A 14,027-nucleotide genomic window follows, 5' to 3' on the forward strand; every position below is an offset into this window, starting at 1 on the left:
AGGAATAAATGTCACGCATGAGAGTTTGCACATCAACACATGTATATAATGCCATGCACCTATCTTGTTTATTGTGTTGTTGACACACCTAAAGTGCCATATTCCATTATAGTAGATAGCCTATATAATAAAAACGAAAGGGAAATACCGCGGGGTCAGTCGTCACTCGTCAGTTCAATTTATAGCTTTTTTCCTGATCTATCGGTGTATATTTATTGCCTTTGAAAGCCCTGTTATTTCCACTTGTCGGGAAGTTTTGACTAGGCTGTGTTGGCCCAGATATATATTCCCTCATCTGGAACTGGGATACTTGGCCCCTTATCAGTATTATGTCTATGGGAAAATAGCTAGGACTGAAGCCAATATGATTTGGATGTCTTTGATATTAGCATACAGCCTATTCTGTACAATTTAAAAATAACCACATTTGGGTGAATGAATGGGAAGGGACTCATGGGAGCCCCGGCCGGTACCCGCGGGCATAACTTCATATGGGCTATGAAATTATGAATGTTCAATGATTAATGACTATATCGCGCCAAATTCAAGATGCACATCCCGAATCCTCATTGGATTAAAGATTTTTTTTTGGCTATATACAGCTTTTGTCCCCACACGTATATTTGCCATTGACAATGAAAGGAGAAATTAGAAATCAAATGTCCGCCAAATATGACCAACATTAACGACCAATATTAAGTTATTAACCAACCAACCAATCACATAAATCCAGTTGTTTATGAGATGATGTATGATGTATAATGATAAGAGCGCCCCTCACTTCACACGGGTGTGATTCTTTAAAAAAAATCTCCACCTTGGACTCCACGGTGGAGATGAAAAAAAAAAAAAAGATGTTGCCACCTCCTGTAATCATTTAACAGCTTTATTATTATAAATATCTCTCAGGTTTCTTTACAAATGTACCTTCACCAAACCCCCTTAAATCCTGCTGCCAATGCGTAAAGCCCCCGTGGGGAGCGGGGGTCTCATTACAAGGTACAGACCGCAGACCCCGGCCTTCAGATCTCCTGTTAAACCGTGAGGAAGCATGCTGCTTTCCTGTTAACTTGCAGGATCGACGCTCCGGGGCAGGCAACCCAGGAGGACCAAGAAGCTGCATAAACTAGTGTCTGCTTATCTTGTGACACTGACAGCTCATTAGAGAAGGCTGACAGAGTATGGCTGCCCCCACGGGCCACGCCCCCAGTCAGTCACTTGCACTGCTCCTCAAAGACCCCTTTTTTCCACCACTTGGTTCCCGGTTCAGTTCTTTGTGCTTCATAGTCCATGAGACAGAGCTCCAAAATTGGAACGTTAATTTAGGAATTGAGTGGGCAAAACCATACCTATATTAAATTGTTATCACCATGAAATATGCAAATAAGGCATTATATAGGAAAATATGCAAAAAATATGAAAAAGCTACTACTGTGGAAGGGTTATCATATATTAATTTACTTATATTTATCGTATAAACAATTTAATATAGGTATAGGTTTGCCCACTCAATTCATAATTCCTTCCAATTTTGGAGCTCTGGCTCATGGACTAAGAACCACAAAGAACTGAACTGGTTCCCATTGGGAACCAACCGGTGGAGAAGGGGTAAGTGTGTCTTTATTCCAACCCCATACATCTGAGAGTGCATGCACAAAAAGGGTCCATTTGGTTCCATTTTGTACACACTTTTACAGACCTGTAAATGGTAGTAGGCTAAACGGTGCATTTATATTGCACTCCAAAGTGCTTTACATAGATTGTGCATTACATTCACACACTATTCATATACAGATGGAAACCATGCAAGGCACCAACCTGCTCATCAGGAGCAATTAGGGGTTCCGAGTCTTGGTCAATAGGACAGTTCGTCTAACTCTGGGGGAGCCCGGGTTCGAACTGGGAACCTCGTGGTTCCCATCCGGCTGCTCTACTATACCCCTGAGCCACTGCCGCCCATAAAGAATCTGATGTGTTACTTATGTTTAAAGGTAGTAAGAGACTAATGTAGAAATAGCATAATCTGTTACAAATAAAATCAATTTGAGTAAAAATGTATTAGAATCAGAATATACTTTTACACCAAAGTGAAAGTAGGCCTACTTAAGTACGGCCCATTTCACACAGTTTAACAAAACTTGCCAAATAGTTTGGAAAAAGTAGCAGATCTACAAGCCCAACAGTCATCTACGAAAGCCCCCCCCCCCCACAAAACAAAAGGTTTGAATTTTATGGAGATCAGAGGTTTCTTCCCCTGACAGTCTACTACTATGGTTACTTCCAGTTCCCACCACCGTTGTTGACAGCTCCTTCCACAGCTAACGGAATAAGGAAGGACAGCCATGACAACACAACATAACACTTCCAGACATATTATGTATAGTGGTCTATTTTCCTCCCACGCATGACCGTATTGATTTCAGCCGTCTGGGGGGGGGGGGGGGGGGGGGGGGGGGTCATAAAATAAACGCCACTTAAATTAACCCCTGGGTAATTCTTCTTCAGCATTCTATTCAGTCGGCTGCCCATATTGACGTCATGTCTGCTGCAGCTGCTGCCCTCTCACGTCCTCCATATAGCCCTGACCTGTAGGCCGATTGAATAGACCAGTGGTTCCCAAACCTCCTAGGGGTCCTTGAGAGAGTTCCAGGGGGTCCCCACTCCCCAGATAAATAATAATTTGGAACCAAATGGACCTTTATGGGTCTGTAACTCAGAGAGTGTACTCATTGAATCAAATGGACCCTAACGGTTCCATTTGTACACTCTCAGAGTTAAATTAACATTGATTTTACAATATAGATTGGGGTTCCAGAGATAGAAATGCCATTAAATGGGGGTCCGTAGCCTAATGCATGTCAAACTGCAGGGTCCTTGAAATTAAAATGGTTGAAAATCACTGTTAGAGCCTTAAGAATCTTCTCTTTTGGGGGTCCCTGGCATATCTTTTCAAATGGAGGTCCGTGGGCTAATTAGTGTCAATTTGGGGGTCCTTGACGTGAAAAAGTTTGGGAACCATTGGAATAGATTACAAACAGAAGAGGGGTTGGACAATCAGACCAACATGTCTTGCCTTGAAGAAGAGGAGGAAATCTGGATGTGGACCAGGATGCTCATTATTATGAGATACCATATTAAACTCCCACTCGCTACTAGTGCCGCTGCTACGATTCTTGCTCAAATTTTCTAGAATTGAGATCACGATTCTTGTTTTTTCCCATGAAATCCCTTTAGTCTGGATTCTGGAACACCTGGAGCCAACTACTGTTGGACAACATCAAAGTGCATCAAAGCAAAAAACAAGAGTAAAATGAATTGGACAGCCAACTAGCAACTAGTGCTGCATAATTATTGCTCAAATTTAGAAATGATATCACTTTAGGTGTCTGAATCTACTCACTCTGTCTCATTGGTGGGCTGTGTGGGCAGTTCAGAATCCTGCCCATCAGTGACCTCATCGGTCCAAGCTAATAGAAATTACAGGATGTCTGTTCCTGGAAAGTTAACATGCTGAATTAGAAGCCGTTAATTGTTCTAGCATGAATAAATAGAAATGAGCAAACCTGCCTACTGATGATGTCACTGGAAGACAGAGCCCTCCTCTGAGACACAGAGAGTAGACCGAAATCTGGTTCCATCTTATAATGAGCATTAGTAGTGAGGACCAATTACATGAAGATAGACAGAAAATGGGCAAAAAAAAAAGTCCTCCAGTCTGCAGTATGTTGAGAAAAAGCTGCCCCATTTATTGTGAAATGGCTGCTAATTGTCCCAAAAGTGACTGCGGAATCCTGAAAAATTGCTGCAAGCAAAAAGCTTCTATGTCCTATATATGACTTTCTAACAGCGAATGAACATTAGTGGTTTTGTAAGTTGCAATGTGACAGCCCCGTTTACACAAAGCTGTACCACTCCAACTCCAACTTTTTTCCTCAAATTGTGTTTCTGACACTTGCATCGTCAATGTAGCCTATACTGTAAACATCATATTCTCGTGCCAATGAAGCTCCTTTGAATGGAATTGAAATTGAACACTGTTTACTGGTGTTTGAACTTATTGTACTGTGACGTGCACGCCGTGCAGGCAGCTCTTGAATATGGAATGAATTGCATTGAACATTATTGATGAAGCAAACATGGAAATTGAGTGACTAGGCTATAATGTAATGTGTGCTTGATTAAACATTTCTAAATGCTATCTTGCTCCGCCAGGTCCCTCAAGAAGGCTATTTGAACACGCTGCAGAGTGCTGGTGAGTTTTCCTTACGTGCGTTTTTCCAATTAGAATTAACCTACATTTTATTATCCTGAGGGACACAGTGTTTATTATGCCACCACTTACTGTGCTATACAGTATGCTTGCGCTTACAGTGCATATTTAGACCACTCTACATCGTTAATTTTATCCCCAGGAGAACATGTTTACACCCCCGTGTGCGTGTGTGTGTGTGTGTGTGTGTGTGTGTGTGTGCACGCGCGCGTTAATATCTTGCATAGTAATAGGCCGATCAGCGTAATATTTAATGTGCACGTTGACAGCGGGCCAGGGACCTCAATTCTCTTAAGAGTTTTTAAATCGGTCATCGTGTGGCGACTCGACCCGATAAAAGAGCAGAGGACACGTACCACATGAGCTCTAATGCCTGAGAGTGAGTCACTGGTTCAATTCCTGGCTGGCATGATGTCTTACCTGTTCTGTCCAGTCTCCACCGTATACCATATCCAATAAGGTAAAAACTCTTATGATCGTTGAGTGTAGGCCAACAAAAGCTGATTCATCCTAGTGTATGACGGAACATGATACATGATTAAAATATCTGTGATGCGATTATTGTGAGCGTATTTTGTATATTCTTGTTCATGACGATAAACTATGATAACGATTATCGTCCCATCCCTAGTTGCGAGCTCCACTGTCTGTCGCACTGCAGTGTGTCTACATAGGTGGTGTGCCTTTGGGTTGGCTCTGAGTGCCAGTTTGCTCTGGCATCCTCATGTTGCTATGTGCCAGTTTCTGGTGCCTGACAGACACAGTGCCAGTTTGCTCTGTGTGCCAGTTTCTCCTGGTGCCTGACAGACACAGTGCCAGTTTGCTCTGTGTGCCAGTTTCTCCTGGTGCCTGACAGACACAGTGCCAGTTTTCTCTGTGTGCCAGTTTCTCCTGGTGCCTGACAGACACAGTGCCAGTTTGCTCTGTGTGCCAGTTTCTCCTGGTGCCTGACAGACACAGTGCCAGTTTTCTCTGTGTGCCAGTTTCTCCTGGTGCCTGACAGACACGGTGCCAGTTTGCTCTGTGTGCCAGTTTCTCCTGGTGCCTGACAGACACAGTGCCATGCAGCCATCCTCATGTTGCTATGTGCCAGTTTCTGGTGCCTGACAGACACAGTGCCAGTTTGCTCTTACACCTGCTCAGTGGCCTTGTGGTTAGAGTGTCCGCCCTGAAACTGGGAGGTCGGGGGTTTGATCCCCGGCCGGGTCATACCAAAGACTGCAAATATGGGACCCAATGCCTCCCTGCTTGGCACTCAGCATCAATGGGTTGGATTGGGTGGTCAAATCTACTAATCAAATGATTCCCGAGCATGGCACGGCTGCAGCTCACCGCTCCTTGGCTGCGGCTCTTGATTTGATTGGCTGAGCACCCCATAGCGATGATTTGATTGGCTGAGCACCCCATAGCAATGATTTGATTGGCTGAGCACCCTATAGCAATGATTTGATTGGCTGAGCACCCCATAGGAATGATTTGATCTAGAGGTGATGGTGCCTTCGCTGTTGCAGCACCCATTCTCTGGAATATCCTCCCTTTTTATATCAAAAGTGGTCAGTCCATTGAACTATTTTAGTCTCTTCTTATGGCCTTTGATCATTCCTGATTTATTTTATTGTTGTCATTTCTTGTTATGTGTGTGCACATTCATAATTGTTTGATGTTTTTGTATTTTATATACGCATAACTGTTTCTAGATTTTATTGTGTAAAGCACTTTGGTCAATCTCGATTGTTTTAAATGTGCTATATTAATAAATCTTGATTTGATGTGTACAAATAGTTCCATTTGTACACTCTCAGAGTCATAGACCTGTAAGGGTGCATTTGGAATGGGAATCATTTAAGGAATTGGACCATTAAGACCAGAGGGAACCGTAAAGGAACATCTATATAATCCCTCTCTTAGGAACTACAAACTCAACCAGATGGTAATTCGTTTCATGGAGAGAGAGATGGAACACCTAACATTCAGCACGCACGCACGCACATACACACGCGCGCGTGCGCACACACACACACACACGCGCACGCACGCACGCACGCACGCACGCACGCACGCACGCACGCACGCACGCACGCACGCACGCACGCACGCACGCACGCACGCACGCACGCACGCACGCACGCACACACGCACACACACACACACACACACACACACACACACACACACACAAACCTAGTCTACTCTGGACACATGCATTTTGTTATGTGGAGGGAGCAAATGTTTCATTTTCTTGGGAGGGTCCGAAAGAGAAGAGACCACACAGCTTATTGTTTAATAAACAATTGAACAGAACATTTGTTTGCCTGCTTATCTATTTGACTTGCAGTAAACGAACCAAACCCAGAAGGGACCAGCAGAAAAGGGGCGGTTCATCTGAAAGAGGACCCCGTTCTCTTTCTGGTCAACTTCAGCTCTAATGGGGTCTCAGTCCTCTTATTTGAAAACATTTCATTATTTCAAAAGATTTTTTTCAAGAGAATATATATGGGGGAAAAAAATCCAGTCACGATGTGCCACATTGAGAGCTTGTAGATCGGTTATTTTCTCTAGGGTCGAGGAGTGTTGAGCTAAAAGGTTTGGGAATCACTGCTCTAAGCCGGCAAACCGTGTTTGGAAAGGCAACCTGAAAAAAAGTTCTCTGTGAAATATCGCTTTGGTCTGCACATTCGGAGGCCCGTTTTTGTGTGATGTGTGAGATAATAACTTTGTTATTTCAGAAGGATTTGACATTTTCTGGTGACATTAAAAAGCACGAGAATAGCTTGTAGTTGTAAAGCACAGCCCCCCCCCTCTCTTTCTCTCTATAGGCTGGGTTCATATTTAGAAGGCTTTGATGTGAGCACAGATTGTCAGATGGAGAGAGATGTTCAAGGAGGAGACCATATATATATATATATCTCTCTCTCTCTCTCTCTCTCTCTCTCTCTCTCTCTCGCTGTCTGTCCTCACTCAGCCTCTCTCTACCAGTGTTGCTGGGATGCACGCGCAGATTAGACACACCAACGGACCGACATGCGGAAACAATGGTCGGACATGTGCTGCTCCCGTGCTTGCGGTTAGGGTTAGCATAGGGTTTGAGGAAGGTTGTCGGTCTAATGACAGTCGGACCAATAGTATGTCGGAACTAAAACCTGTACCATGTCCGCTTATTATAAGCGACATTGGGCTTGTTTTTCTGTAAAATAAAAAGATATTGGTAGGCCTATAGGTTGCATGGGGGGTGGGCTTGACCACATATTTTGTGCCAGGGACCCCCGCACCAGATTTGTGAGGTTAAAATGTTTCATGGCATTTTTTCATGACTGTGACATTTTGTCCGCTTATTTATTTATTTATTTTTTGTTGAAAATAGCAGAAGTGTTGCAACGTGTTCTCAGCTTGTGGATGGGTTATCTTTCAAATAGCCTATTTTTATAAGGTTTGGCATAATATAGGCTAGTCGCTTCTTTTGGGCTTGTTTTCATCAACCTGATTGCTTAATTCTCTTGTCTCCTCTCCTCTAATCTTTGTCATTCTCTCCTTGTAAACCTCTCTCTCTCTCTCTCTCTCTCTCTCTCTCTCTTTACTGTTCCTTCATCTCTGTGGTTGTCAGTCCCAACCACCGTTACTTTAGTACTTGAGCCCCCCTCCGCTGGTACACAGAGCAGTCCACCCAAAAAAAGGATAAAAAAATCACACCCGTGTGAAGTGAGGGGCGCTAATATATTAAAGTCTAACTCATGATTAGTAATGGCGATGTAAAACAAACGGTGCAAACACAAACATTAAACGCCATTAACAATAAAGAGACAATATGTTGTAAATGACACATTATGACGTCAATTCTCCCTTCATTGTCAATGCGTTTACAAAACAAACATTGAACTAACACGCTACGCGCTGGGTGTTACTCAGCCGTGCTGAAAGGAGCATGACAGCACACCTAGCCAATAGAAGATTTGAGAACGGATTAATCACATTAGAAATATCATCAGTTGTGCTGATTAGTGATTTTGTCAGAGCAGCAGCATTATTGGCTTAGGAATGGAACAAAATACGCTCCTGTATTTTAACATCAGTTATTATAGTAGTACTTGGAGAGCCAAATATTTTCTTAGGGTGGTACTTCTAGCCCAAAATTGGACAGGACGTACTTTTTATTTGTGTCGGAAACATCGCGAAAAAAGAGTTACGGACCTTTTTGTATACCACACCATAGACAACCAATATAAGGCAAAATTTCCCAAATTTCATCATGCTTTAAGTAGCATGTGATAATTGTGAAATGTTCATGATTCTGAATCCATTCCAAGCATTTGTTTTGCATGAAAAACGGCCTAAAAACGGCCATAGCCGTCATCACAAATGTGATGAGGTCAGGACAAATGTGATGAGGTCAGCACATTGGGGCACATTTTGGCAAGTGGCTTTGGCCGAATTTAGACCAAGGAGTGTCTTTCGTGCAAAATTAATGCTTGGAATGGATTCAGAATAATGAAAAACCCCTAGTTTGACATGGTACAATTGTCAAAGCTTAAAGCATGATGACATTTGGAAAATGTCACCTTATTTGTCTATATGGTGTGGTATACAAAAATGGCCATAACTTCTTTTTCGCAATGTTTCCGGCAGAGCAGACCTCTAATTCTGTGGACCTTAATGACCAAATTAATAGAACAAACACAAATACAAAGTACGGCATGACGTCACAGGTTAAACCCAGCTTTTGGGCCTGTGGCTCCCCGGCTATTCAGTATAAAATGGTTGGGAACCAATGCTTAGCCCACCCCACTGGGTGTAGTGCCAGTCAGCCATTCCCTCTGGTCCATAAATCCATCTCATCCACGGCCAAAAGACACAACGTTCCGCCATGGCCACCAAATGACCCCTCCCCCTACTCCACCCCACCCCAAAAACAACTTTGAAGAAAAAAAACAGCTTTTATGTTTCCATTCCATCTCTCTTTAGCTTGATTCATCTCTGCTCTTCACTGATATTGATCTGATTTCAAAGTGTGTGTGTGTGTGTGTGTGTGTGTGTGTGTGTGTGTGTGTGTGTGTGTGTGTGTGTGTGTGTGTGTGTGTGTGTTTCCCCGCTCATTATAGCTTTGAGGTCTGTATGGTCGTACGGGCGGCAGTGGCTCAGGTAGACTGGCCGATAGAACCGCCTGAGAACACAGTGGACAACACGGATGTCTCCCCCTCTGTTAGCTCCCACTCCTATTTAGGGTTTCAGCAACTAGTCGATTATTCAACTAGTCGACTAGTAAAAATCACTAGAAGTGAAATCCCTGTGCCACTTGTCCTGACTTGTTTGGCCGGTGAGCGGTGCTAGCCGTTCCTACGCACAGCTTTGTGTGTGTGTGTGTGTGCGCGCGTATGTGTGTGTGTGTGTGTGTGTGTGTGTGTCTGTATGAGCATGGAATGTGCTCAGCTGATTATTGGCTGAGCATGGAATGTGATGTATGAGTGGGATGGGATGTTTTTCTTCTGAAAACTAAACGAGGCTAACATCCTACAGAGACATTGAAAACTAAACGAGGCTAACATCCTACAGAGACATTGAAAACTAAACGAGGCTAACATCCTACAGAGACATTGAAAACTAAACGAGGCTAACATCCTACAGAGACATTGAAAACTAAACGAGGCTAACATCCTACAGAGACATTGAAAACTAAACAAGGCTAACATCCTACAGAGACATTGAAAACTAAACGAGGCTAACATCCTACAGAGACATTGAAAACTAAACGAGGCTAACATCCTACAGAGAAAACTAAACGAGGCTAACATCCTACAGAGACATTGAAAACTAAACGAGGCTAACATCCTACAGAGACATTGAAATACGATAGAGTTATGACAACTCCGTTCACTTCTTGCCGGTCCAACGGCGGCTCTTCTACATAGACTTGCGTTGGCGAAGTGCTAAGCAGAGAGAGTGACAAAGTCCTGGACCGGATGTTGGCAGAATGCACTGGGCTCAGGCAACAGCCGAGGTTTAATGTTCTTAAATCCCTTTATTTTAGATCATTTTGAGTGGTGCAACTACTCCTACAACCAGCAATGTCCGTGTACCTGTGTGTTGTCATGAGCACGAGTGGTGTGCGCATGCGTGAAATTGGAACGATACAGAGATTGTCAGGTGGGAACTGGCTGCCATGACTACCAACAGAAACAGAAAATAACGAGATGTCTCAAAGATGGCAGTGAAAGTGTAACGTCAATTTTTTTTTAATTTACTTTTACTGTATATAGGAGGGGCTAGCGCCCCTCAAAAATCTGAGAGACAGAGAGGGAGAGGGGAGAGGGAGAGAGCGCGCTGTGTGTTAAGGGCATTAGGACAGTAATTGATATACAGTATTGGGGTACAAACTGTGGACCAGACACTGTGGGATCGACCACCATAAAGATAAATACAGATAAAGATAAATACTGTCTCTCTACGCTACTTCGGGCATTTCCCTGCATGTGTGTGGAATACCTGAACCTGATACCATCGCCAAAACGCATCCCACGCCGCTGTGCTCACAGAGTTACTGTGCCGTTCGCACGCACACATGCGCACATACACACACACACACACACACACACACACACACACACACACACACACACACACACACACACACACACACACACACACACACACACACACACACACACAGACAGCTGTGGATTCCTCCCAGATGCCTGTACTTTCACGTGGTGTAATTTATGGTAATGATGGACAGACAGCTCCAGGGCCCTTCCACCTCAACAAGGGCCCGCTTGCTTCTCTGCCGGCCCCCCCGCTGACCCCCTGACCCCTCGTCTCACACCATCCTCCCACCGACTGGCCATTAAGCTCTGTTCTGGATGTCTTCACTACTACTATGCTATAGTGTTCACATGGCATGACTCTGTTATTGTTGTATATACAGTATACTGTGTGCGTGCATGCGTACGCATAACCTTTATACCATCACCCATAAACCACCTCCCACAGTAGGAGCACCCATGTAGGCATGCATGTCTCACTGGGTGAACTCTATCAAGTGTGTGTGTGTGTGTGTGTGTGTGTGTGTGTGTGTGTGACAGTGTGTGCGTGTGCATGCGCGCACATGCGCTGGGGAAAGAGGTTAGGATGGAAGACATGGAGAAATGTATGCCTGAAAGAAGTACGCTGCACATTGCACAATACATCAGTGGTTCTTCAACCCTTTCAGGGTCAGGAAAGACAACATTCGGAAGGAAAGTCCAAAACGAGCAACTACACTTTAGATTCAAGCTCGGGAAAAATCTGCAACCCACAACTCTATACCAATGTTTCCACCGACTTTACAGAAATAAGACCCCAAGACGCTCATAATAAGACTTGGCAAAAAAAAAGGTGTACTGATTCAGTTCTCCTCATGTGTCTGCCTAGCTCTGCCGGCCTGGATACGTCTGGGGACGGGGGAACGGAAAGGTTACACATGCAGGCATGACTTGCTATATTGCAGTATAAGATATCTCACACTGCATGTCGTCCAAAACACTTCTAATGCTCTCTGGCAGAGAAGACACCCCCCCCCAAGAGGCTACAGTAAGCACAGTACAAAATACTTCATGAGCTAACCCCCTGCGCCGGGAGAAATAAAAGAAACACCTTTTCAGCAAGCTGCCAGCTAGCCTAGTGTTTTATACACATCCTCAGTGGGGGGGGGGGGGGGGTAGATGTAAGAGATCTTTTTGTTTGTTTGTTTAGAGGGAACCGCAAAGCTTTGCGTTTGATTGGAGCAGAGCTCGGTGCTCGTTGGCGGTGGTTCTGTTCTGATGAGTCATCATGGGTGCAGCGCTTTAATCCGATGACTCATCACTGATGATGATGAGTCATGGTGGCAGTGATTTAATCCTGAGGTTCTCAAACCTTTTTAATTAAGCCCCCCCCCCCCCCGCCCCCTTTATTACTCCGAGAGTGTACCCACAGAACCCCATTTGTACACTCTCAGAGTTACACCCCTGTAAGAGTCCCTTTGGAACCCCTCTCAAGGAAACCCCAAGGGTCCCTTTGAGAAACATTGGTTAAATATGATGAGTCATGGTGGCAGTAGCCTCGGAAACCCAGACGTTTTTATTTCCAGGGATAAAAAATATCAGACCCGTCTGAAGTGAGTGGTACTGTACTGTACTGTACTGTACTGTACTGTACTGTACTGTACTGTACTGTACTGTACTGTACTGTACGAGCCCTCCTCTGGCCTGTGTGTGTCTGTGTGTTAGGCTGTGCAACAGTGAACAGTGACACTTGGTGGTGAACAAACGCTATAACGCTATTTCCGTGCTCGGAGAGACAGACCCAGGGACACAGGGACAGACCCAGGGACACACGTAGCTGTCTATAGCCTAGGAGTGGTTGCACCACTCAAAAGTATGGGGCCGAGTCCACTTCAATTTGGCATACAGTAGCGCAATCGTCTCTCTCTCTCTCTCTCTCTCTCTCTGCTGATTACTGATCGTCTGCACCTTCGTTAAATTGACACACAAGCACACACACACACACACACACACACACACACACACACACACACACACACACACACACGTACACACACTCCTCTCTCTCTCTGTCGCTCTAATTAATTAGTCTCATGTCCTGCAGCTGCGTCTAGTTTCTCCCAGCGGATCCTGCCGGGAGCTGCCTATGCCATAGAAAGCATATAGGTGAGTTCCAGTCTATGGTGGCAGTGGTTGTCACATGTACCTCTGTTATCTATCTCCCGGCTGCCTGTATTCACATTCTATAATATAATTAAGCAATATTACACAAGAGGGTTTACCCTGGCCTCCACACAGTGAGGACATTACTGCTCCTCACATTTCAACAGCATGGCTTAGGGTTAAGACCTGGAGTTACAGTTACAGCAGGCTGTAGGGTTGAAGGTTAGGTATGTAGTGTGGTGATGGTTACAGTTAGAGGTGTGTGTGTGTGTGTGTGTGTGTGTGTGTGTGTGTGTGTGTGTGTGTGTGTGTGTGTGTGTGTGTGTGTGTGTGTGTGTGTGTTCTCATATCTCAACACCTGTCTGAAGAAGTAACATTAAGCACCCTCCGCTTGTCCTCTTCCCTCCATGTGTGTCTCTCTCTTTCATCCATCGTCCTTTCATCTTCTCTCTCTTTCTGTATTTCGCCACATCTCTCTCTGTCTCATAATTATTATTATTAGAGTCTAGGGCGTGTGTAGTATCGTCCAGGGTGTTTTAGGGAAGAGTAGAGAGTCTAGGACGTGTGGAGCGTTGTCCAGGGTGTTTTAGGGAAAGGAGAAGAGTCTGGGATGTGTGGAGTGTTGTCCAGGGTGTTTTAGAGAAGGGAGGAGAGTCTAGGACGTGTGGAGCGTTGTCCAGGGTGTTTTAGGGAAAGGAGAAGAGTCTGGGATGTGTGGAGTGTTGTCCAGGGTGTTTTAGAGAAGGGAGGAGAGTCTAGGACGTGTGGAGCGTTGTCCAGGGTGTTTTAGAGAAGGGAGGAGAGTCTAGGACGTGTGGAGCGTTGTCAGGGTCTTTTAGGGAAGGGAGAAGAGTCTGGGATGTGTGGAGCGTTGTCCAGGGTGTTTTAGGGAAAGGAGAAGAGTCTGGGATGTGTGGAGTGTTGTCCAGGGTGTTTTAGAGAAGGGAGGAGAGTCTAGGACGTGTGGAGCGTTGTCCAGGGTGTTTTAGGGAAAGGAGAAGAGTCTGGGATGTGTGGAGTGTTGTCCAGGGTGTTTTAGCAAAGGGAGAAGCTGAAAATAATGTTGTTCCACGCCCCCCCAGAAG

The 14,027-nt window shown here is 44.7% G+C and overlaps 1 protein-coding gene across 2 annotated transcripts in view; it reads left to right on the forward strand.

Moving 5' to 3' along the window:
- The window catches only part of LOC308328641 (neurotrypsin), a 43,755-nt gene that overhangs the window by 705 nt on the left and 29,023 nt on the right, over nucleotides 1-14,027 (forward strand). For both annotated transcript variants that reach the window (XR_013965317.1, XM_080782619.1), the window contains exon 2: nucleotides 4,213-4,252. Coding sequence is in view for 1 of the 2 variants with exons in the window: in XM_080782619.1 (XP_080638745.1) it covers nucleotides 4,213-4,252 (40 nt within the window). In the remaining variant the exon portion in view is untranslated. The remainder of the gene's footprint in view (nucleotides 1-4,212; nucleotides 4,253-14,027) is intronic.

Source organism: Protomyctophum bolini (assembly GCF_963924005.1).
Source record: "Protomyctophum bolini genome assembly, chromosome: 14".
NCBI classification, from domain to species: domain Eukaryota; kingdom Metazoa; phylum Chordata; class Actinopteri; order Myctophiformes; family Myctophidae; genus Protomyctophum; species Protomyctophum bolini.